This window comes from Atractosteus spatula, chromosome 18 (genome assembly GCF_055471065.1).
Source record: "Atractosteus spatula isolate fAtrSpa1 chromosome 18, fAtrSpa1.hap1, whole genome shotgun sequence".
NCBI lineage: Eukaryota > Metazoa > Chordata > Actinopteri > Semionotiformes > Lepisosteidae > Atractosteus > Atractosteus spatula.
Genome location: NC_142723.1, coordinates 15472239 through 15495253, shown reverse-complemented (window position 1 = coordinate 15495253; position 23015 = coordinate 15472239). Strand labels below are relative to the sequence as shown.

Below are 23015 nucleotides of genomic sequence, written 5' to 3'. Positions count from 1 at the left end.
CAGACTTTTTGTGCGTGTGTGTCAAGGTGCTCAAGGCAGTACTACCGTGCTGAGCTGACTTGTTCTGTTTATTTTTCGAAAGCGTGGCATCGAGCTGCCAGGACCTCTTCGTCAGTTACCGTTGCTACAACACACAACCTGCACACAAACTTTAAAATGGTTGATTCACAAAAATACCTTCAGGAGAGTAAGAGCGTATTGGGCGCTCACCATTACTGTGTATAAATATTAATGATATATTATTGCAAATATAAATATTACCGTCGTGCCCACTTTTGGTAATATTACCGCTCTTTACAACTTGCAATTCATTAGCGCGAGTTTCTCGGTCCCGATTTCCTACAGTTTGAAATGTAATTAAATTATACATATTATACTATAATCTGCTACTGTCGTTTGAAAGAAATTAGAAAGTTTTGCTTTTACTTTTTCACAAGATCTCGCGATGTGATGGCCTGTAACCATAGCAACCACAGACGCCATAACTTGCTCGTCTTCAGCTGCACAAGCAGAAGGAAAACACTTACAGCATTGCTACAAGTGAGCGAAAAATTATAGCCGCTTTAAACAGAGTCGTTTCACTGTGCACCGAAAGACAGCGAAGATTTCGTTGTGCACCTTGCCTAATTTTCACCCATGGAGCAGTGCCAAGCGGGTGGCGTTCAGATCGCGGTACCTGTCCAACTCACCGTGTTGCGAGGCAGGAATTTGGTAAGGCTAATTGATATGGATGGTATGACAGGAAAATACGATATCTGGGGGGCTGACGTGCCCAGAGTTTATTCTAAAACGAGGAACCATATCATGCAGCTGCATTAAATTAATACAGCAGACGCGAGCTAGTTTGCTTTACGAGTTATGAACAGTGAGTGAGCTAAGCGCTGCTTGAGTCATTGCAGTCTTGTCACAGAAGTTCCCAGAAACACACTAGTCATTCAACTAACACATTCCAAGGTTTAAGTTTTAAATCCCAATAACAAATAGGGATATTTTGTGGATACTGTAATAACACAGTACATTTTTAATTCTTTCCAAAGAATTACTTCAGTCAGGTAAATTAAGATCAGAGTAGACATGAACAGTAAAGAGCCTTGGAGCCTTTGAGGACAAGAGCTGGTCATCCTTGGTCTAAATCCTTTTATTATAGGATCTTATCTTACAGTATATAATATATTATAGTTGACATGTACATCAAGTGTCAAACAATGTTTTTATTAGTTTTCTCTTCTAACACAGCTACAAATCGAGGAGATAAAATATAAAATCTGTGCATGCTGTACAAAATTGATCAAAAAATGTAACTTTGTCAACTGGCTTTATAAGCGTCTCCTTACTGTCTCACAGAAAGGTACCAAGGGAGAGTCTTTGCCCACCTTCGTCAGAGCTGAGTTCAATGGCTCACAGCTGGGGGACTCTCAGAAGCTCGAGGCCTCTCCAGGGTCTGAACAGGGAGTTGAGTACAACTTTACCTGCAGCTTTGAATGCACAGAAACAGGCAACACGCTTGATGACCTGGCACAAAAACCTGTCCTCTGTGAGTACTGTGCAGTTTGGACATGATTTACTCCTAGTTTGTTTTAGATTTGTTTATTTTTCCATTGGCAAAAGCTGTCAAAGCAGTGACATTGTCTTCCTTGTATGCATGCTGGTCACAGTAGCTTTGGTATTTCCATGTGGTTGGATACCTGTAGTAGTGCTGTAGCTGTGAATAGTAGTATTCATAGTAAACTATTGTTACTATCTCAGTGATAGAGAAAGTTGACCTAATGTAAATGAAAAATTCACATGCATAATGAAGGTGATTGGACTACACTATGTACCAGATGGGTCTTAAAAACACAGCTTCTCGAAAGCTCGAAATGTTAGGGTGATTATACAGTGTTTCTGCATTGCTTTAGTATGGTTAGTTCTTGCTCAACAAACAACAGTGGCAATGTTTGTTGAAACATAGACATGGCAGTCCAGCAGTGCATTCAGTACTATCTATTGGTATGTAGGTCAAAGTATATTTTTCCATTCCCCCACAGTTTAGTAACACTGTCTGGTGCCTGTTAGAAGCTAGACAGTGTGGAGCGAATTGGTCACTCACTCCTTCGTCTTCACAGTGACCCTTTTTGAAATCTTGCCAAAGGAGAAGAAGCAGAAGGAAGAGAAAACTGTTGTTTTGGGCCAGGCTGCTGTGGACTTACTGCCCCTGCTACATGGTGAGTGGAAAAGTACCTTATTATTTTTGGGGTCATTATGCATTTTAAAGAGGAAACATGCCAGTGTTTTAAAGTATATTATACTATAAGCAATTATTAGAATTACAGAGAATCAAGAGCTGTTAATTAAAAGCCGCTGGAAACAAATCAGGTTAAGTGGAACTCGTGTGTGAATTATCTTTTTACTTTAATAGCAAACATTAAAATCAGAAGGTCTGTGTTTTACGCTGTCCATAACAAGTTCCCTTCATCCTCCTAAGGTTCACTAGATCTTTAGGAAATAGTCACAACTGTTATAAGATCATAACCAAACAAGTCTTTCAGCTCATCAGATCTTAATTTCCTCTGGACTAAATCAGGGGTGTTCCATCCTGGTCCATGTGGACCCAGTAGTGTTTTGGGGTTTTCACTGTGCGTCAGCTCTTAACAATGTAAATCTTCCTATTACTGGCCTAACTGGACCAATTAAGTAACATATTCCACCTCTTTATGTTTTAGAGACATTTAGAAAACCTGCAAATACTCCAGCTTGTCAGTTGGGATTAGACAGCTCTGCAGTTATGACCATAACGGATATATATTTTATAATGGACCAAGAATTATTGCCTTTCTCAATCTCTGTCAATCTCTTTCCCCTGTAGGTCAGTACACGTTCACCACGACTGTAATATTGCACCCAACAGCAGGCTCATCAGCAGAAGTATCCACTCTGGAGGGAACGAGTAAGGTAAGGGGAGTGTACCCACAGTCTGTTGTGTGTCAAATGAGCCAAGTGACCCAGTTGTGTCAGCAGTGATATGAGTCCTAACAGAAACTCCAACAATACGATTCCTTTGTTCAGCCTGATATACTATATTTTTTCAGGAGAAACACTATTTGTACAGATGAGCTTAAAATTCCACTTTACACCCTCTGTTTTTCTAGTGGTGTTCATTTGTTTAATGAGAAGTTTGTATGCATAGTACATGTCTGGTATTATCAGTCTTTCTAAACGATTGAGGGGAAAAAAATGAAACTTAAGCAACTGCAAGGGTTCCACAGTCACAATGCCCTGTTTTAAATATTGTCAGAAATCCCACTTGCATTTCTTAGGAAGTAGTCATAGCTATGGCACATGTAGGCACCAGTCTCCAGTAAGTCTGTACGGGGGCTGCTGCTCTGCTTGAGGCGGTGGATGAGCCCAGTGTGTGACATGTTGTATCTGCTCTCCTTGGCACAGCCAGCCTTGGACTTGGCCATCTGTGTTCCCGAACCTTTGCTCTCCGATGCTCAGCTTGCAGACTCCAATCTGCTGAAGGTGGCTGTTGAAACTGCCTACTCGGTCCCTGAAGTCTGGAACCTGGCAGGTCCTGCGTTTAACTGTGTGGCTGCTCTGCAGGTTCCGGTGACAGCTGAGGTGAAACTCCCGCTTCCTAGTGGGGCCATCGCCGATCAGACAACTGCACTATGACAGGGATGAAATATCAAAGGGACACTCAGGGCATCACCAGAGAAAACCACCTTTCCTATAACAAAGAAAAAGCATTCCATTAATTTAAGCCTCACTAGTAATCTTTTCTACATACTGTAGTACTGCTTGTGCTGTTGTCACACCTGTTCTTAAACTGTAATTCCTGTTCTTATATTAATGTCTCCTTGTGCAGAAAGAGCAGCTGCTGCTGTTCTCCAACGGTGTCCTGAAGCAGGGGGGAGAGAGGGAGCCCACACCCAGGCTGAAGAAGTGGCCTATGGGTCCTGTCTTGGCCCCTGGAGCCCAGTTCATCCCAGGGGCTTTTATAGAGGCTGAGCCTATTGAGGGGGAAGATGGAGAGCTGACTGGTGTGGAGGTACCCAGAGTCAAGGATATAATTTAATAAGATACTGGTTTTAAACATTAAAATTAGCTTTGTGCATGCTGAGCTTCATATCAATCTTGAGCACGTTTGCCAGTCACTTGTGAAAATAAAAAAAAAACATGAAGATATAGTATTGAATAATAATGCTGTGCTTTTTAAGAGACATATGATAGTGAGAAGGGTAAAGATCTATAATTAATTGAAAAGTACGTTGACATTAAAAAAAACCAAAACAAATCTAAAGCAATCAGAACACCTCCACTGAAAGTAAAACATTTTAACTACAGTGATTGTCCACTGTACTGTAGCTCACTGGGTTTTGTCTGAATGGCTTTTCGGTGTCCTCTAAGCGCTGTGCACGTGTCACGGTGAGCTGATTGTCTGTGGCTCGGTGTTTCTCAGGACAGGGAGTTCCGAGCCGACGCTGAGTGTGCTAGGAAGCGGGTGAGCTGGGACACGGAGAGGCGCTGTTTCATGGAGGCAGGAGGACTGGGCTGGTAAGACCGGCAATCCCATATCAATCCAACAGTGTCCACGTCCTCTGTGTCTCTGCTGGACTCCTGGTAGACGCTCATCATATTCAAGCTAGTCCCCTGTTTACTCTCTGCGCAGGAGAATGCCCAGATGCCAGGGTTTTGGAAACAGGTTCTTCTTTCTTCACTGTTCTAAATAACGCTAATCTTTGCTGTTGCTGATAAAGTGATTCTTGGCCTCTCGGAGCGGCGGATACAGGCTTAGTTGGCTTGACACTTCGCAGCTGAAATACAATGTGGGTGCTGACCTGTGAAGCTCCCTGAGTTCCCTCCCCTGGTATTATTGCATCCTCCCCTGCCATGACGTTATTTAGATGAGGCTTATGTTATGTTTATGTTAGGAATGAGATGCTTCTTTCTTTTCTGAGCTGATGCTTGAGTTTCAATCTAACCTGCTGGGGGTAATAAAGTTGCCCCGTTATGCCCAGTGAAGCTGCAGTGTAGCGACAGGTGTGTCTTTCCTCCGCAGCCTGGTGAGGCGCATTGCTGACTGCCGTTTCTGGCCCGTGGAGATCATGAGGACGCCACAGAGTAATACCACCAAGGCAGGCAAAACTGGCAAAGACAAGGGGGTGAGTCTGTCATGTGAGACTTTCACGGCAGAGTGGGCATAAGATTTCACTGCCACCTTGGGTCAAGTTGGCTGGGGCTCCCCAGGTGCTTAACCTCTTTAAACAGTTAAATCCCATCACGAGCTGAAACATGTTAGACGCATGTCTAAACATGACATTAAACAGCTCATGATATAGTGTGCTGCCTTATAAAAAAGCTGTTTAAGGCAATCAAGTGAAGGTGCTGGAAATGGAAGAGTCACATGCATTTGAAATTGATGGATGGTTGCATCATTTTAGGGATGAGCTCACGTGGTTTAGCTCTCCTCCTCTTAAGCTCTGGGCTCCTTCAGGGTGAAGATGACGGACAGATCTCTTTCCACGGAGTGGCGTATGTGGACATGGCGCCGCTGCTGTATCCAGGAGTGAAGCGCATCAGGGGAGCCTATCCGGTCGTCCCTTTCTACGAGACAGACCTGCTTGCCAAGGTAGGAGACGACTCACTGTCTGGTTCAGCAAAGCACCTTGCCTGCGTTTCATTTCATTCCTAGGTGATCCAAGAAACATTAAAACTGAAGCTGAAAAGAGTGGGGCTCTTACTTTCTTAGAAGACAGCAGTAGGTACTATATTTTATCTCGAATACAGGTTAAATGGAATCCCTTCCACAGCTGAAGTACCGTAATACTGCAGGCCACCTTTCTAATTTTTTTTTGCAACATTTATTCAATTTTATATCTCCAAATAAAAATCGAAAGGAATTATGTTTACATTCTGGCTATGAATCATTTCATAAAGGTGAGAACGTGCATGGTGTCAGCGAGATCTCTCGGTTTTATTCTGAGGACAATCAGAGATGTGCCTCCGTTCAGGGTCAGGAGGGAGCTGGAGCCTGTCCTGGCAAGCAATGGGCGCACAGCAGGATACAGCCTGGATGGGATGTCAGTCCATCACAGGACAGCATTCCAGGATATTTGAGTTAAAATCCTACGATGATCTTAAGCTTTCTTTGAAAACAAGGAAGGGCATTTTGTAGTTGATGAGTTCTGAAATTAGGCTGCTAAACTGTCCTGTGCCTTGTTATAGAAGGGGGGAGGGGGGAGCAACTTTGGCACCTGCAGTAAATTCCAGGCGTTTGCAAGTCTTTGTGCTGTCGCAGTGATCTGCAGCACCTGGGTTAATTAAGACATTTAGGATCAATTCAGCACTCAATTATTCAAACAGTCCAAGTCCTATTAAGACATGGAATCCAGGCCAAGGTCGACTGGCCCTCGTTATAGAAGGAGTCAGTCAATCAAATGGACACGGACAGAATTTTAAAGAATGGCTAGTTTCTAATTAGCTCAGAATAGTTTAACAAATTCACAGAGGCTGGAGGTGCTGTATATGTTCAGTGTATTACCCGTATATTTTGAATTATTGGATAAATAAAGATTATTTGCACAGGTCTTCTCTTGTTTTCTAGATGTAGTGTGAGGCAATCCTTTATGACCACAATTGTGTAAGGTGGTTTCTTCAGTCAGGAAACAGGAGGGTTTGATCCTGAAGACAGCTCAATTAGCAGTTTTTGGCATAGCCAATGAACATTTGCAGACTAAAAATGCTCCCATGTTTTGGAAGTGGAGTTAGAAAGTCATCTTGCACCAGCTTGAAGGTGGGAGCACCAGGGAAAGTAACGTGGCACCATGCAGTCTTGAAGCGGGGTGAGACACTCCTGGTGGTAGATCTTGCTGACACTGGGATGGGAGCAGGACTTGATCCATTTGAAACTTTACAAGTGTAAATGATGAGCCAACACCATGCGCTCAAATGTGTCAAATAAGATTATGTGTTTTTTTTTTATTTCTGCTTCATTGGGACCGTTTGTACAAGCAACTAGTGTGCCTTGTAAAGGAAGACATTTTTTAGAAACGTTGCAGCGTTAAAATTCAGTTTTAAGTAGTAAAGTGCAGGGCAATTAATACTTAAATTAGATCATGTTGCAGGAACAGTGAGAGAACCAAAGTAACTGTACAGTACCAATACCTCAGTTAACTTTTAATAACAGGAGAGTCGAACCTCCACTTTGTCTTTGTGTTTGTCTCTGTGCAGCCCTGGAGTAATCGAATCTGGCCCATCCTGTTGGCTTGCCTTGGACTGGGCCACAGCGGTGGCGCGGAATCGCTGAAAGACTCTGACTCTGTGGTGCGATGGGTGTATGTTGCAGACGAAGCGCCAGGGCAGCGTCCTGCGAGACAGCCTGCGGCAGGCGGGGGGTCCTGGGAAGGTCAGGGTGCCCTCCTCCATCGGCTCGCCCCACTGCAAGGGGGCGCCCAGCAAAATCCTCAAAGACGAGAAGGGCGCCCGTGATAAAGAGGCCTCCAAAAAGGTGCGAGATCGCTGACCTGTCGCGTGTGCGCAGCTGTGTGACCTGAGCACAGAACCTGCACGAAGGAAGAAGATAACTGTTCCTTTTTAATGCTCGTCTCATTAGAAATAGCACTATTAAAGGGTTATACTATAGTATCCCGACAGTGAAGAGATGAAAGTAATTCAGTTGGACTTTTTTTTCTAAATAGGAAGCAATCATCACCTGCTGCGATTTGATACCAATTGTGAAGTTCAAATTTAAACAACAGAGCTTTGCCCATTTAAAGTGATCGCTACCAAAATGTGTGTATTATCCAGTTTTCCTACGTGGGTTCTATGCCCTTAGTAAAAACAGCAGCCTTTTGCATGTGGCCAGTTCTATCACATATGAATATACTGGTTTGTACTCCATTTTGTGCTTGGTATTTTGTTGCAGCTGCAATATCTCAGTGTCGGGGCCGCTCATTTTAATATGGCAGAGTTCTATACTCTGGGGAACAACACCAGCCATACTGCATTGAAATCTAGGCGAATGGTCTAAACATCAACAGATGGCGAACTGTAATAAAAAAAATATTTATCACTTTAAACTTCACAGTCCTGTGTTGCAAAGTTAAAAGTGAACTCCTTGATTTTCAATCAGAGCTCATGATTTCACTGTGCCTGTGTCATAAGCAATGACAAAAGTAAAGCTCCCAAAGCAATTAAATTTAATGGAGCCAGATTGCAGGCTTCATTATGAAAATGAGTCATCTGATTAGCCCATCTGGCTGACAGTCACAGTCATCTACGGATGAAGGATTGCAAGCATTCAAAAGGCAAAATGTTGAAAAGCAGTTGGTATAAGGGCACGGATTGTATAAGTCAGTCTGGAAATTATAGGTTCTTCTGTACGTAGTAAGTGACAAATCCAAGTTGTCACAAACCAGCTGCACTTAATATTTCCACTATTTCTTATAGAAATTAGAATACTGATCTTATCCAAGCTCTCTGTACAGAACCAACAAATGTGCCTGAAGAAAGAGGCCAGGCATTTCCTTCGGTTAACACCTCATGGTGTTACTTGTTTACCTCTCATTGTTGTGCTGTTTTATATTGCATTAGGTAATATTGATTGATATCAGCTTCTTGAAGATTTTTTACCAGGATATTATATCTGTAGTAGCGGCCATTTTAACAAGAGTTAGGAAAGTGTGTAGGAAAATAATCATTAATATTAGATAGAATAACGCTGGACCTCTATTAGCAGAATATTAGGAGCAGCAAGACTCCTGACTTTTACTTTGTTAGGACAAAAACCCCTGCAATTGTTCCCAGTTAGTCAGCCAGTTACAGTTTCTCAGATTTAGTTAAAACAGGCAGAACAAACAGAGTATTTGATGACATTTCAATGGAGTTATTTTTGGTTAATACTGAGTGATTCTTCTCTTTCTTCTCTTTGCTTTGTCAGACATCCACACAGCCAGCAGCACAAAAACCGGTGGCATCAGAGAGTGCTTCAGAGATTGATACCATAGTACCATTAAACCCTGAAGGACAGGTGAGCTAGATTTTTCATAGTGCATTAGTGGGGTGTGTAGCCCGATGTCACATGAATCACTAACCCCTTGCTCTGGGTTTAACAGTATGTGGTGGCTTTTAGCTTTCCTTTTACAGTATGTTACTCACTCTCCAGCCTCCTGCGTTTAAAACCAGGAATGTGATTCAAGTGCACTATTAATCAGTTAATGCAGCCTTCACAGATAATAAGATTCACAATAAGATGCATCCCAGGATAGAAATAGCAATTAAAGAAGACTAAAAGGCACAAATTCCACAACAGTCGCTTTACACAGTTCTGTGGTTTTGATATTGCATTTTTTATTTAATTGTATTTTTTTTGTAAATTGTAATCATTTAAAAATATTTTAACCAGGGTGACTTAAGTGTTAAACAGTTACTTCACAAAAAGAGGGATACGAAATGCAAAATTACACGAACAGATGTTAAAATATTACACTCACTGGCCTTGGATTTGTTGTAAATAAGCAATTATTACAATAACTACAAGCATACAATTATAGTTTAGAATTTTACAATTATTGTGCGGAGAGCAGGAACTACAAATACCATCCATGCAGGTGAGACTTGAGAAGGCCGTGCTGGGTCTTGTAGCTGTGAGCATCATTTCAAAAGCCTTTACAAAGTCAGGGTACAGTAGGACTGTCTGTTCACAAACCTTATTTAACTTCACATGTTTTTGTTCAATGCTACAACTGCAGTACTTGCACATGAGGAGCACATTTGAAATGTAACATTGAGACAGAGACTATGCCTAATATTTCTGTCACTTCTTTTGCTGTGTTAGATGTATGCAGAAGCCAGAACCTACATTGTGATTGAGATAGCGTTAGACAAACCCCTGGTTCCAAAGAGACCACCAGAAGAGCTTGCCAAGAGGTACTGCCAACTGCAATAGTCTTTAAAATGACAATCTCGCTTTAATGGTGTCAGTGGTACCTAATACTTATGTTTGTGGCCCTACTGGGGAGGAATTACGTTAACGTTTAGTTCAGAATATTTAATAGAAATCTGAACAAAAAGGGCAATATATCGGACTGGATCATAAGAAAAAACACATAGAACATATATTGTGTATTTTTATATATATATATGTATTTTTTAGCCTCTACTCATCCATTGTTAGTAGGTTGGTGACTCAAAACTGCAGCCTATTTGAAATATTTGAAAATCAGAATCTGTTAAAGAGCCTGCATACACAACTCTTTGTTAGATAAATACAACCCTAATTCCCCCTTTTCTAACTCTTGAATCTCTACTTGTGTCCGTCTAAAGCCTGCAAACAAATCAGTTCTTCTGTGTGTGATATAAGCTCTGCTAATGAGATGAGTACACGCTTGCTGTGCTTCAGTATCGTTTGTGTTCTCTGATCATCATTTTGTATGAGGAGCTCAAGGAGCTTTTTTTTGGTACAGTGGGCCTTATGAGCCTCTTACAGCATTTTACATGCCCTTGATCTGTATTTGCTCACAGCTAAAGGGATTCAGTATTTTTTAAAAGAATTAAAAGAACTGAAACATTGGCTTGATATCTTTTTAAAAATTGTCTGATGTGCCCGTTGCAGAGTAGCAGAGTTGATTCCTCCTCGGCCTCCCATGCCTCGTCGTCTTGTTGGAGCAGACAGGGTAAGTGACTCGTTAACTCTTTTCTAGAAGTAATTTCCTTGGACGTGCCTCCAGAGTTCGATACGGATCTTCAAGTTCCTCGGCACCTTGGGTCTGTACTGCACACTAAGTTCCGTATATAGAAACAAAGACTTTTAAGGCAAACCTTATCATCATCTTTTTTTGCCTAGCAGACACTCTTAATGCAGTTCAGGTTTTGGAAATACAGCTTGAGACAGCACTTTATATGGAATTGACCTGACATGTTTTATAAGATCCTTAGCTTAAATCTGAATCTTTGTTTCATTGTTGTTGCCATCTGTCTGAAGTGAAGGCCACAAGAAGTAAACTCAGTGATGGATCATTTTCTCATGCTGTATTTGCACTTGAGGTTCGGTGTTGCTTATGTCTTCAGCTCCCTCTTGTGGTTACTGAATGAAAGGCCATATATCCCAGGCACTTGGATGTTGTTGGACCTCAATAACATCATCAATGTTGTAACACACTGATCTCAAAATGTCACGGATGAAAGAAAGGCTCAAGATAAATTTTAAATTTTAAATCTTCAAACAGGACTTTCCCTAAATCAATTTCCAGATTTTATTATATCCTTGCTTCCTAGTGATCATGCAACAAGATCCATAGAGTCTACGTTTCATATTCATTCTACATCGTAGGGACAGAAATAATGGTTTAGATATGTATAGTTTTAGACAGTGTGAAATTTAGTGGTGGAGTCTTTGAGTTAGGTGTACAATTAGAATAAGACTGATCTGGGGTTTTATGTGGAGTCAGAGTTACACAGAGGTTGTAACTGGACTGAGAACAGAGAAAGACATTGAGAATTAGTGTTACACTTTAGGTTAGCACCATTAACTGAATATTGTTACTGCTGATCATACGTGGTCATAGTTACGCATTCTGTGACCATCACAATAAATAGACAGTACGTTTTTGAGATAACACTGAAGTAAAATGCTCCAAAATCAAATATTTAAATTGTTTTTGTGGCTTCCTTCTGAATGAAATATTCAGATCTAATATAATGATAACCCATGGCAGGGAGAGGCAAATGATGCAGGAGGCAGCAGTACATTCATGCCTATTATTCTGTTCATAGGTACAGATAGTTTTGTGCTTATGAGGTTTATAAATAGCCCAGGTTACTGAAGGGTTATTGCATTCCGGGAGCAGCTCTCTGAATGCCAGATGGCAATGCCAGGGGTCACGCTGTCGTTGTTTCAGCTCTAGGTTGGAACAGGCTTGCTTATTTCCTTGGATGAGAGATTGAAAGCCCACCTTCTAAGGAAGCTTTATTTAGCACGTCGATTAATGCCAAATCATTCTGCGGTAATGGAGGCTATACTGGGGAAAAAAGTCAGTACACTAAAAACGAATGACATTTATGTATTAAATGTGTAAACGTTATGTATTATGCTGAATGTGATTTTAGTGGGAGATGTTCCAGCAACACACCTGAATGAAAGCAGTTCTTCTGAAACTGAGAAACCAGTGCAGGGTTGATACCAATTACAAATTCCTTTGGTGCTTTTAAGAGCTGAAAGTAAAATTATAAACTTGCACCAAACATAAAACCAAAATCAATTAGCCTGTGATTAAGAACTGGTTCAGAAACCAGAAGCTGTTCCAAGACCAAGGCTGTGAACACCTGCTCCAGTTGATTCCAAGCAACTGAAGCCATACTGCAACATGATGTGCCATTAATCCCTGTACTTAAAGAGGAATCTCAGTCCCAGTTTCTCAGACCGGTTTTTAAATCTCGGTAACAAAATAAATTAATTGACATCGTAGGAAAATTGTATGAATTCCAAATTAAGCACAGATTTGCAAACTCTGAGAAAGTACTGTAGGTCACCATGTTGTTCAGAGTTTGCGAGAATTGTGATGTGAAGCGGCCCTTCCTGCTCACTAGTCACTGTAATGACTAATGTAATGTGATGTACGAGCAAATAAGTACAGGTCTGCTGCATCACATTTCACCACAGAACGTGATCTGCATGCAGAGTTAACAAGTAAGTTGTATTTGTCAGCAAAACTGTCTCAAAGTTGAGAGCAATATTATATATATTGGTCTAAAAGAAATGTATTCACAAACCTGCTTGTTTATAATGTCACAGGGCCGCCTCATATCACCAGAAGTTTTGTTGCCTCTTTCTGAATCATAGAAAATGGCGCTACGCATACCTGGAAATTTTGTCTTTTTGTGATGTAAATTTTGTGAGGTTTTACAAGTTACTGTGCACATTTTACTGTTACTGGGGTTTCAAATGTGCTCGTTGATACTGATTCTCTCACCCCAAAATATGAAACTAGCGTTGCAGCTCCCCTTTTACCAATGTGAGCGTCTTGACTGCAGGCGGTGCAGGACTACCACGGGCAGGTGGGGGGCGTGGCAAGGCTGGTGCTGGAACAGTATCAGGAGCTGTTCGGGGGAGCTCTGGCACAGGGAGAGCTGCCCTTGGACGTGCTTGCCCAAGAGGAACGCAAGACGAAACTCCTGGGAGAGCTCAACTACTCGGGGAAGTACTTCGCTTTCAAGGAGCAGATGAAGGTACCATCACACAAAACCGACGGGTTTCCCTGTTTAAATTTGGACTCTCGACAGTGCTTTTGAACAGTTAGATCACTTCAGATCCTTATCCTTCAAGGGCCTTACAAAGCAGAACGTGTCCTTGGGAAAAAAAAATGTTTTGTGAAATCAGGTGAATGGCAGCCTCCCCTCTTTGAAGAAAAAATAAAGTACCCCATTGCGTTGACAAGATGCTTTGGACAATATCTAGGATGTTGTGATCAAGAGTGGTAAATACTGTATATATTGACCTGCTTTCATAATTGAAACCTTTGATGTTACCCTGATTACTACTTTCCTCCGCATTCCTCCTTTTAATATGTGGCAATAGCGTAAATTTATCTTGACACATAAAAACATCACCCAGCCCATATCTGTTGCCCGTTTACTTCTAATAACCTCATCAAGCTATTTTGTGAGAGATTGTCCTGAATCACCATGGCCAGCATGGCTCATTAGGCTTCTTCAGAGGCTGTGTAAAAAGTTAAATGACTCCTGTCCTTCAGCCTGATCATGATCGCTGCTTCGGGCTCCACAGTGGTAAAGATCCAGTAGTTTGGAAGTGTAGGCTGTCACTGTCCTGTGTGGTTCTGTGTGTGGGCAGTACTCGGTGGTGAGGATTGTCAGGGAGAAGATGCTGCGGACAGAAGGCTTCTCTGACCGGGAGCAGCACCAGGCCTTCCTCAGCCAGCTCTACGTGTTCCTGGTGGATGAGATGCACGTTGCCCTCAACAAGGTGAGGGGCAGGGATGGTGGGACACTGCTTGCAGCCCAGGTGCCTGTAATTGCGGACACGGGTTTTATTTGTGGACATGTTTGCACTCACTCAGACAGCGCGAGCCAGAGCAGAATTTTGTACTACAAATATGTTGCAAGAGCAGTGCTGCTCAGCATTTATTTCTTGATTATTTATTTCCCTACACTATTGTATATTTTGCACCACGGGTTGAGAAGACTAATGAGGAAAGTAAGAATTAAGTAATTGTTCTAGATAAACAATATATTTTTTCTGTGTGAATGCGGTCAGTCGTAATTAAAACGATTCTTATTTCTCTCTATCTCTCTGCAGACCTTATCAGTGGATGTCCAGGAGTCTGAACCACAGCCTCTCCTAGACTGTCCTCAGCTAAAACACTTTGCCGTGGAGGCACAGATAAACCAGGACTACCAGCTTGCTGCCCAGTACTACCAGGAAGTACGGACATAGGAATATATACAGTACTTCTTGCAGAATATACAGCATATTTCATCACAGAGAATTTAACCAAGACTTTTACTAACTTTGACAAAGAACAATAGGGTTTCTGATCATCAAGTAGCAAGAACATTGGTTTAATGTCTCATACGAAGTTCAGCACCTTCTTCGATCACAGTACACTATGTCATAATAGGTCACCTCCTGGTTCATCAGCAGCACTGATGTCCCTCTGGTGTCTCCCAACCCTGTACAGATCATGCTTAGACTTGCTTAGCTTCTGAGATCTGATCGGGACAGACTACAAGGAGGTAATGTGTTGCTTAGGCTCCACTAAGGAGCACAACTGAGAGAAAACACAAATCTTCCGCAGTCCAGTGCAACTCCTGGATGTGCCAACCCATTACAGTATTTGAAACCATTGGAGGGTCCACCACCCAGTAGAACTGTGTTCAGACTTAATCATCTTACAAGACACTTTACATGTTATAGTCTCAGAATGAAAGTTTTCAACAGGTTGTATACAAGTAAAGTTACATTTCTTATGTATATAGGGGATGAGATGTATTAAGTAGTTTTCCAGCTTCTTTGATTAATGCTTTGATACGCAGGAACACTTGTTTTTTGCCATCTGGCTTTCCTACATTGTTTCTCACACAAGTCGTTCATTTGCACCACAGAGTCTGATGTAACACTCTGACTGCTCTACCTTACTGAAAGAGAAGGTCTTTGGGAAGGCGTTCCCCAGATTCTGGATTCTGTGGTACTTGGGTCTCGACACACAGTTCTAGGACAGCATGCTCAAGATGTGGTGCTCTCTGTCTGACACTTTTGCTGAACCTTTGCTTGAACATTTTAAACACATCACACATTAAACAAATGCAGGGCATTAAAGGGAAGCTCACAGAAAATGATAAATAATAAATTAGAGGAATAGGCGCTACTTAAATATAACATGCATCTATGACCAGGCTGACACATGTTTTACACGAGCACAATGATATATAGCTGTACTTCTCTCTGTAGCACAACCTACACAAATGAACGCAACCAAGTGTTATTGGAGGTATGTCAGTCTCCACTTTGCCCTGCAAAACATATTTTTTGGCTCCAGCTACATCTACAGTGAAAGAGTGTGATTCCTGGGAACCACTACTGAAAAGGAGTGGCCTGGGGCTCAATAGTACAGTCACAACAGTTATATAGCACACCTCTCAGTTTGCCTCAAAAGCATTCTGTCACAAGACACTCCCAGAACACATGTGAGCAGATACCTGTGGCATCCTCAGTGCATCTCTGACAGAGAGGTCAATATCATCTAGAAGTGTCCGAATAGTGTTACATAGTGTACACGTCGTGGTCAAATTGAAAAGAGATGAGTTGGTGTGGTTAATTTTTAAAGAGAAAGTATTGTCTCAGACTACATCCCAGAAGAGATAACCGACCTGTTTGTCTAGTTCTGACTCCAAAGTAAAATGGACTGGGAGGAGACTGATTTTAGCTGGAAACTAAAAGACATTTTTTGGATTTTTGATTCTGCGAGCAGAAACCTTAGAGAATCGTGTAGCATGGGTAACTAGGACAGAATCAAATAACATAAAAAGGCAGGTTTCATTAAGACTTTGCCTATGACGTGCTAAGGAACTATTTCTGAAAAGAACAGCATACTGTATGTTACAAAATGTTCTTCATGAAAAGGAATGAGATGACGCCGGTAACAGTCTGACTATGAATTCTTCCAAATTTGAACATTTCATTCCAATGCAAAGAAAATTAAGTTCCAAATCGCTTGCAGTCAAACCCAGAAACGCATTTTCAGCCTAGCAAGTTACCAGGGACCGTGGAGGAGAAAGAGCATCAGGGAATTATTCATGATGACACCTCACAGTTCATAGAAGTACAAAACGAAGAATGCAGGGATATTATGAACTACTGGAGGATTTTTAGCATATTTTACCATAGAACATATCAGTCAAACTTCTACAGCCTTCAACACATTACAAAAATGCAAATATGAAATGTACTTAGGAGAAGGTTTCCTCCCACCTCCAAAGACATGCTGACGTTTTGTTTGACTATTCAGAATTCTCGCTTTCCCCACTGCCGTGGGACAGGCTGTCAGGGTAAAAGCAGGGTGGTAAGAGTCCCTGTGCTTCCAGAGGCGTCTTTGCTCCTGAAAGCTCCGATCAGTTGTGTTTTTATTTTGTAGAGGCTGGCCCGGGACCGCAGTAACCCTGCTCACTGGTTTGACTATGGAGCGTTCTTAATGCTCACCTCAGACTATTCCAAGGCAGAAGAGTGCTTCCACCAGGCAGTGGCCTTAGATCAGAGACACCTGCCAAGGTGAGTGCCGAATGCTCACCAGCCCAGCATTCGCAAAATCTGCAAAAGAAATCAAATATTTTCAATCAGTTTATTAACTTTACATAACTTTAATAAATGATTTGTGAATGGTTTGCATGCAGTGAAGCAATGCAGAAGATGTTGCCATAACGTTTGAACTCGGAAAGACTGAGCCAGCTGCTTGCTTATCCTTTTTGGGTTTGATGCTATGGCCGTTTAAGGGCGTGTTTTCCTACACAGCCCAAAATGGGTAATGCTTCACGCTCATTGTATCTACTTACACAAGACTGATAACTCATGTCCAAGTATTGCAACCACCTCCCATATTCACCTGTTATTCTAATTATTTATGCAAATGCTAGGCAAAACTTTGGAAGACATTAGAATTACTCTGAAATTTTTCACTCTTGAGAAAAAAATTGCACTGCTGATGGTGCAATCTTAAGACACTTCAGCGAACTCACGTTTCGATCTTTTTGAGAGTTCATACTGGCTGCTTGCTCTGTGTGTAGCCTCCTGCTGTGTGGGATCCTGGCAGAGATGGGAGGGAGGCACGAGGACACAGAGACCTTCTTTGAAGACGCCACCTGCGTGGACCCCTCCAGTGTGATCGCCTGGACTCTGTTTGGTAAGTTGGGTTCCTTCACGGGCAGTCATTTTCGGTGTCTCCGTTATAGGTTTTGCTTCACATTTTTGAATCTCCTTGACTTCCTGGGGTGAAAAAAGAGTAAATAAAAAGTGCATAGAAAGAAACTGAAGTTCTGTTTTGCTGAAATGGTATGTTTAATGTGGGGGCTAACTAAACATTAAGCTCCAGCGCTTGACGTCCTTTATCCCTGAAATTTGAAAATTGAAATTTGGTTGATTTCAAGACACAGGCTGTGCAATTGTTAAGATCTAAATCAAGAAACAGGGCCATATCAGCTTAACAAGTGCAGCCATTTTACCTTTGGGTTGTTTCAGGGCTGTTCTACGAAGGGCAAGAAAATGCAATACAGGCAGAGATGGCATTTCTGGAAGCCAACAAGCAGCTGAAGGCAGCGTCGGAGGTGACTGTGGTCTGTGCACCCCAGGCTGAAGACGAACAGGGCACTGAGCAGTCAGAGGGGGCTCCTGCACAGGAGGCCCAGGAACCTGCAGAGATTGAATCGGACATCCAGAGACAGGAGGAAAGAGGTGAGAAGACAGCTCCCAAACTGACCACAGGTATATATACAGTATATACATGTACAGTGTATATACGTATACAGTATGTACATGTATATGTAAATGTAAGATGTTGTCAAGATGCTACACTGCACTATAAAGCTTTGTTCACAAGGTTTATAAGAGAAAATTATTTTTTGCACAAATTAATTGGAATTTATTTGAACTGGAATATCACAATTTTATAGACAGCTTTGTCCTTTATTTAAACTTTGTACTTTGAAGTTAGACGAAGTAGAAGATGGAAAAAATAAAGCAATGTGCTGAAAGAGATCTTGAATGCTTGATAGCACCAGATCAATAGAAAATGGTGAATATGTTCTCTAATGCATTTATAGAGGTTAGATATTTACAAATTTTATTAATTTGCCTCAGTAACATTTATTAGCCTTCAATTTCCATTTTATGTGACCATTGTTGTGTTTAATACAAAAACAGCAGTATGCATTTTAATTAGTTTAACTGCAAAAAAATACAATACATAACAATTTCAGTAAGTAATATGTGGAACAGTGAATATCATATATCCACAAGCCAAAAACATCAGTAATGAAATTGTCTTCCTTTTTAGTAATCCTGAAAAGATCAATCTTCCTTCTACTCTTTCAAGCAACAGATGGTAATCGTGTGGTTAGATCTGTTCCTGAGAACAGAGCTCCTGTGATCTGAAATGTGATCTGCGTGAAGTAGGCACACTCTGGGTCAGTATGTACCTGTGCTTGTCCTGCAGGTGCTGAGGCAGAAACAGAGAGCGTGGCTGGTGTCTCTGAGCACAGTCAGGGGGATAGAGATGGAGCTGGAGCTGCAGTGCCAGAGCCTGACCTGCCTGTGTCCAAGCCCCCAGAAAGCACTAGCCTCAGACCTACCACCACTATCTTCATGGAGACTGTACACTTCCTACTGCAGACCAACGCCCTTCAGGTTAGGACATCTTCCAGATTCACATGAGCCTTGTCTCAGTGCAGTCATCCTTGGTGCATTATGCTCTTTCTAAAGATCCTCTCATGTCTAATCACCATGTGTAATTTTATATATTATTAATTACATCATATTGCAGCTAGGGTGTTGTATGGGCTGTTGTGTGCTTTAAAGATGCTACTATAACATATAGTCTTTGTTTCACAGGATGTTGCAAAGAATATTTACAGGGAGGATGATTTACATTTGTTTGCATTGATCAACACTACCCGTGGATGCAGAAAAATGCACAAGCAAAGTCTGATATTTAGACTAATGATGCAATGGAGACCAAAGCAATGATCTTTGAAACTATAGTTCCCATAAGATACTTACATAATCAAAGTATTGAGTTCTTGTTGAGTGAGACTTACTAAAACGAAAATTAAATCATGAAAAAAGCACATTTCAGAATTCCACACAATTCTGAAAAAGATTGAAAGACCAATTATGTTCAATAGGTGGTGGCTAGAGTTTAGTTTTCCGCCCTGTCTGGCTGTGTTGTAGATGGCTCAGCGCGCGCTGGCTCAGGAGCTGCTGTGTCCAGACGGAGGGCCCAGCAGTTCCTATCATGTCGCCCTGGCCAGACTTCACCTCCAGAGAGGGGAGTTTGATGAGGCTGATAAGAATCTACAGGAGGCACTACAGGACAGCTTTGAGGTAACGGCACAGCTACAGCCTTTACCCCACTCTGTTTTGATGTTTTGACATCTGCTGACTGAGCTACTCTGTTACAGTCTTCTGTTTAATGTGATTAGTTTCAGTTTAGTTCTTGGACTAAGTCAGTTCTCTCTGAAATACAGTAATATCTCTAGTATTCTATTATCTACAGCATCATTTTCTTGACATTTTTAGAGTCTAGAACTAGAAACCTGAAAACTAGAAAAAGCACCGTCCTTTGGATGAAACATTACACCGAGGTCCTGACTCTCTGTGTTTGACTTGTGTGGCAGAGCACTTTGAGTAGAGATGAACAGCGGGCAGTCAAATCTGGGAACGAAACCCCTGTTGGTTTTCAGAAACGCCAAGAAGCTGAAGAAAGACGTTAGAAATGCACAGCTTTGTGAAACTGCCTTTGCAGAACCCAGATGTGTGGGCTCTTTCCGGACACCTTCATTACCTGACGGGGAAGTTCAGCAAGGCTCGGCAATGTTATGAGAGAACCCTGGACTTTGTGACAGACGCCACTGATATGCATCCCATCTACCTCAGGCTTGGCACCATCTACCTGCAGGAAAAACAGGTCAGTCTTTAAGCACTGCAGGATCCTGTTGCACTGTAGGTCCTGTCGGCTTTCATTCCTCAACGACTCAGAAGTGAAAAGCAACAGTCATTGTGTTTTTTGCATGTAATGTATTGTGCAGTTAAATTAGTTATTCTCCGTTAAATTGGATAGATTTAGTGCATACAATCAAAAACATTTCCTCCATTGTATTTTCTCTTCAGATAGTTGAACAAAAGAACTATCCACAGAAAGCAAAGCTTTATAGTGATTCCGTATTGTTGAAGCCGATGGCATGGCATCTTACAAGAAATGGCTGAATAACATCCTTGGATCTGTTAACTACTAGCTACCAGAAGGGCTAGATCAGCCAAAAGGCCTGATCTCATTTTTAACTCTTCTTAAATCACCTTCAAAGATTGACCTTTTTTATTATGAGTGTCGTTGTAATGGAAGCATGATTGGAAAATTCCTTACCGTTTTCTGTTTTTATACTTTGTTCTGTTTTCTTTCTTATGTAAACACTTTATGACATCGATAGAGTATCATGGATGAGAAGGTTGATTCGATAGAGCTCTCCACTGACCGTTTCATATGTCTCACACTCCCAGTTTGAGCAGGCCAAGCGCATCTACCTGAGGGCCTGCAGAGACTCCCCCTCCTGCCTGACCTGGCTGGGGCTTGGCATCGCCTGCTACAGGGTAACTACACCACAGAAAAATGAGCACCCCTATTATAGGGCACCATAGCTACGTTTGTTTGCAATAAACTGGCCTCCATAATTATTGCTCACTTTACATTAGGAGTGTCACTGTAACCACTGACCTTGCGTTCTGCTGGTTGCATTAACGTACTGCTATGGAGTGGATTATGTTTCGTACATGTTTTTGGTCTTGTGAGATTTTGTATTCATTTCCCAAAATTATTTTTTGCCCTACGAGGTAAGAATTCCTCCAACATGTTTTCTTAATCCTTTGGTGTTACACAAGAAATCAAGACGACTGCAGTACATTAGTGTATAGTGCTCACTGAGCTTCAGAGCATTGCCTCCTTGCAGCTGTAGCTAAATATGGTGAAAAAGTTCAATTGCATAGTGCATCATGTCAAAATAGAAAATGAGACTAGAAGGTCATGCATAACACATATTAAAGTATGTGCATTCTGAACCCAGCCCTAGGCTTCTCAGCCTTATGGCATGTTCTAAAGCATGACTGGAGAGGATTGCTCATTGGTTGCTCAAAAACACAGGTCTAGTGTCAAGCAAAAGTGATCAAAGTAATATCAAGTTAACAAGACATGATACATTGTATGATTTCACTTGCGCAACTGCCATTCTCGTAACTAAATATATGTGGTTTCAGCTGGAGGAGCTGACGGAGGCAGAAGATGCTCTTACAGAAGCCAACACCCTGAATAATGCCAACCCTGAAGTGTGGGGCTACCTGTCCCTTGTCTGTCTGAAGGTGAGTTGCTCCACATTGCTGTGGACACGTATGAGCCCAAGATCTTTCCCTCCATTTTCTTACTGCTTCTTTCCAAGGTCCTTCAGGGAATGTACAGGATTGCTGTGTACATGAAAGGCCATCCAGAGGCTGAACTGGGAGATGGGAGATACACTTACATATGCAGAGCTCGATTATTAAATGTATCGAACCTTCCTGTCCCATTTCTGTAGTAAAGATCTCATTGCCCTTTTCATAGGAGTAAAGGTATTAACATTGATATCCTGCCTAAATTCCACCTTGAACATGAACAAAATGGCCCCTCTAAAGTTTCCCCTTAATTCAGTTGGTGAAGCAATTTTGTTATTTGTGCTTCTGATCTAATGTGCATTGGGGCAGCTGGTGCAGAATGTCTTCTGGGGGTGGGTGGATGAATTGGGTTCCCTTCTACTGTATATGGATAAAGTGTTTTGGGGTCATTTTGGATGAAAAGTGCTACGTGACGCTCTAAAAATGATTAACACAAATAGATCATTTAAAATACAAATATTTCAGATGCAAGTTTCAGCATTTTAACTGTCGGTTGAAAAAAACTGTGATTGATGTGTACTGAATACCACTTCAACATTTTTTTTTGCGTTTTGCAGACTGGCAGACATCTGGAAGCAGAGCAATCCTACAAATACACCATAAAGGTAAGATTTGAACAGGGGCTAAACAGTTGTGAGAGACTTGGCCCTTTAGCAAGGCGGCTCAAGTGATCTGAACACATGACAAGCTCACATACATGAGGTATTAGTGCAGCAACTATGTATTTCTTTCCAAAAAGGAGACTCTGTAGCAGCTTCTCAAACTGCAACAACAATCCAACTACCAACTAAAACCATGAGGCTGTTTACATCTCCATAATATTAGCTTTTTGTGATAAGGCTTCACAGCTTTTTAGGGTGTTTCCTGCATTTCCTTATCTCAAAATACTTTTGCATTCTTACACATTTGGAAACGTCCGCGGCTCTGCGCCACAGTGACCAAAGTCTGATGCCACGCTTTCACTCTGCTCCACAGCTGAACCTGCGGAACGGAGCTCTTCTGCAGGAGATCCATGAGCTACAGGAGCGTGTTGGCTTTGGAAACACCTCCTTCTGAACATGCCCCGACTGCTGAATGCTGAAGCAGATCAGGAAGATATTTACAGTAACTGTCTGGGATTATGTTCTGTGTTGTTAATACAGTGGTGAGGGAACAACTCCAGTCTTGGAGAATTCAGAAAGAGATCATCCAGGCTTCCTGTTACTGAGTTTTACATCTATGCATGGTCATCAACGACGATAAATGCAGTCTTTTTAAAATAAAAATTATTTACTACAAGGTCTTTATTGTCTGCTTGTGCCTTTTCCCCCCTCCAGCATATTCTATGCAGATAACA

At 41.7% G+C, this 23015-nt stretch overlaps 1 protein-coding gene across 1 annotated transcript; it reads left to right on the top strand.

Annotated features, from left to right (window-relative positions):
• The first annotated feature begins 636 nt into the window (after positions 1-636).
• On the top strand, positions 637-22951 carry cfap70 (cilia and flagella associated protein 70). Its single transcript, XM_088936387.1, has 26 exons — positions 637-711; positions 1345-1534; positions 2106-2204; positions 2846-2931; positions 3424-3600; positions 3848-4030; positions 4442-4536; positions 5042-5144; positions 5477-5611; positions 7328-7489; positions 8921-9010; positions 9818-9909; positions 10595-10655; positions 13012-13206; positions 13829-13960; positions 14294-14419; positions 16629-16762; positions 17275-17390; positions 17726-17938; positions 18699-18889; positions 19433-19585; positions 20007-20168; positions 20759-20848; positions 21509-21610; positions 22237-22284; positions 22655-22951. The coding sequence occupies exons 1-26, from the start codon at positions 637-639 to the stop codon at positions 22733-22735; spliced, it is 3291 nt and encodes a 1096-aa protein (XP_088792513.1). The 3' UTR covers positions 22736-22951.
• Positions 22952-23015: the final 64 nt, after the last annotated feature.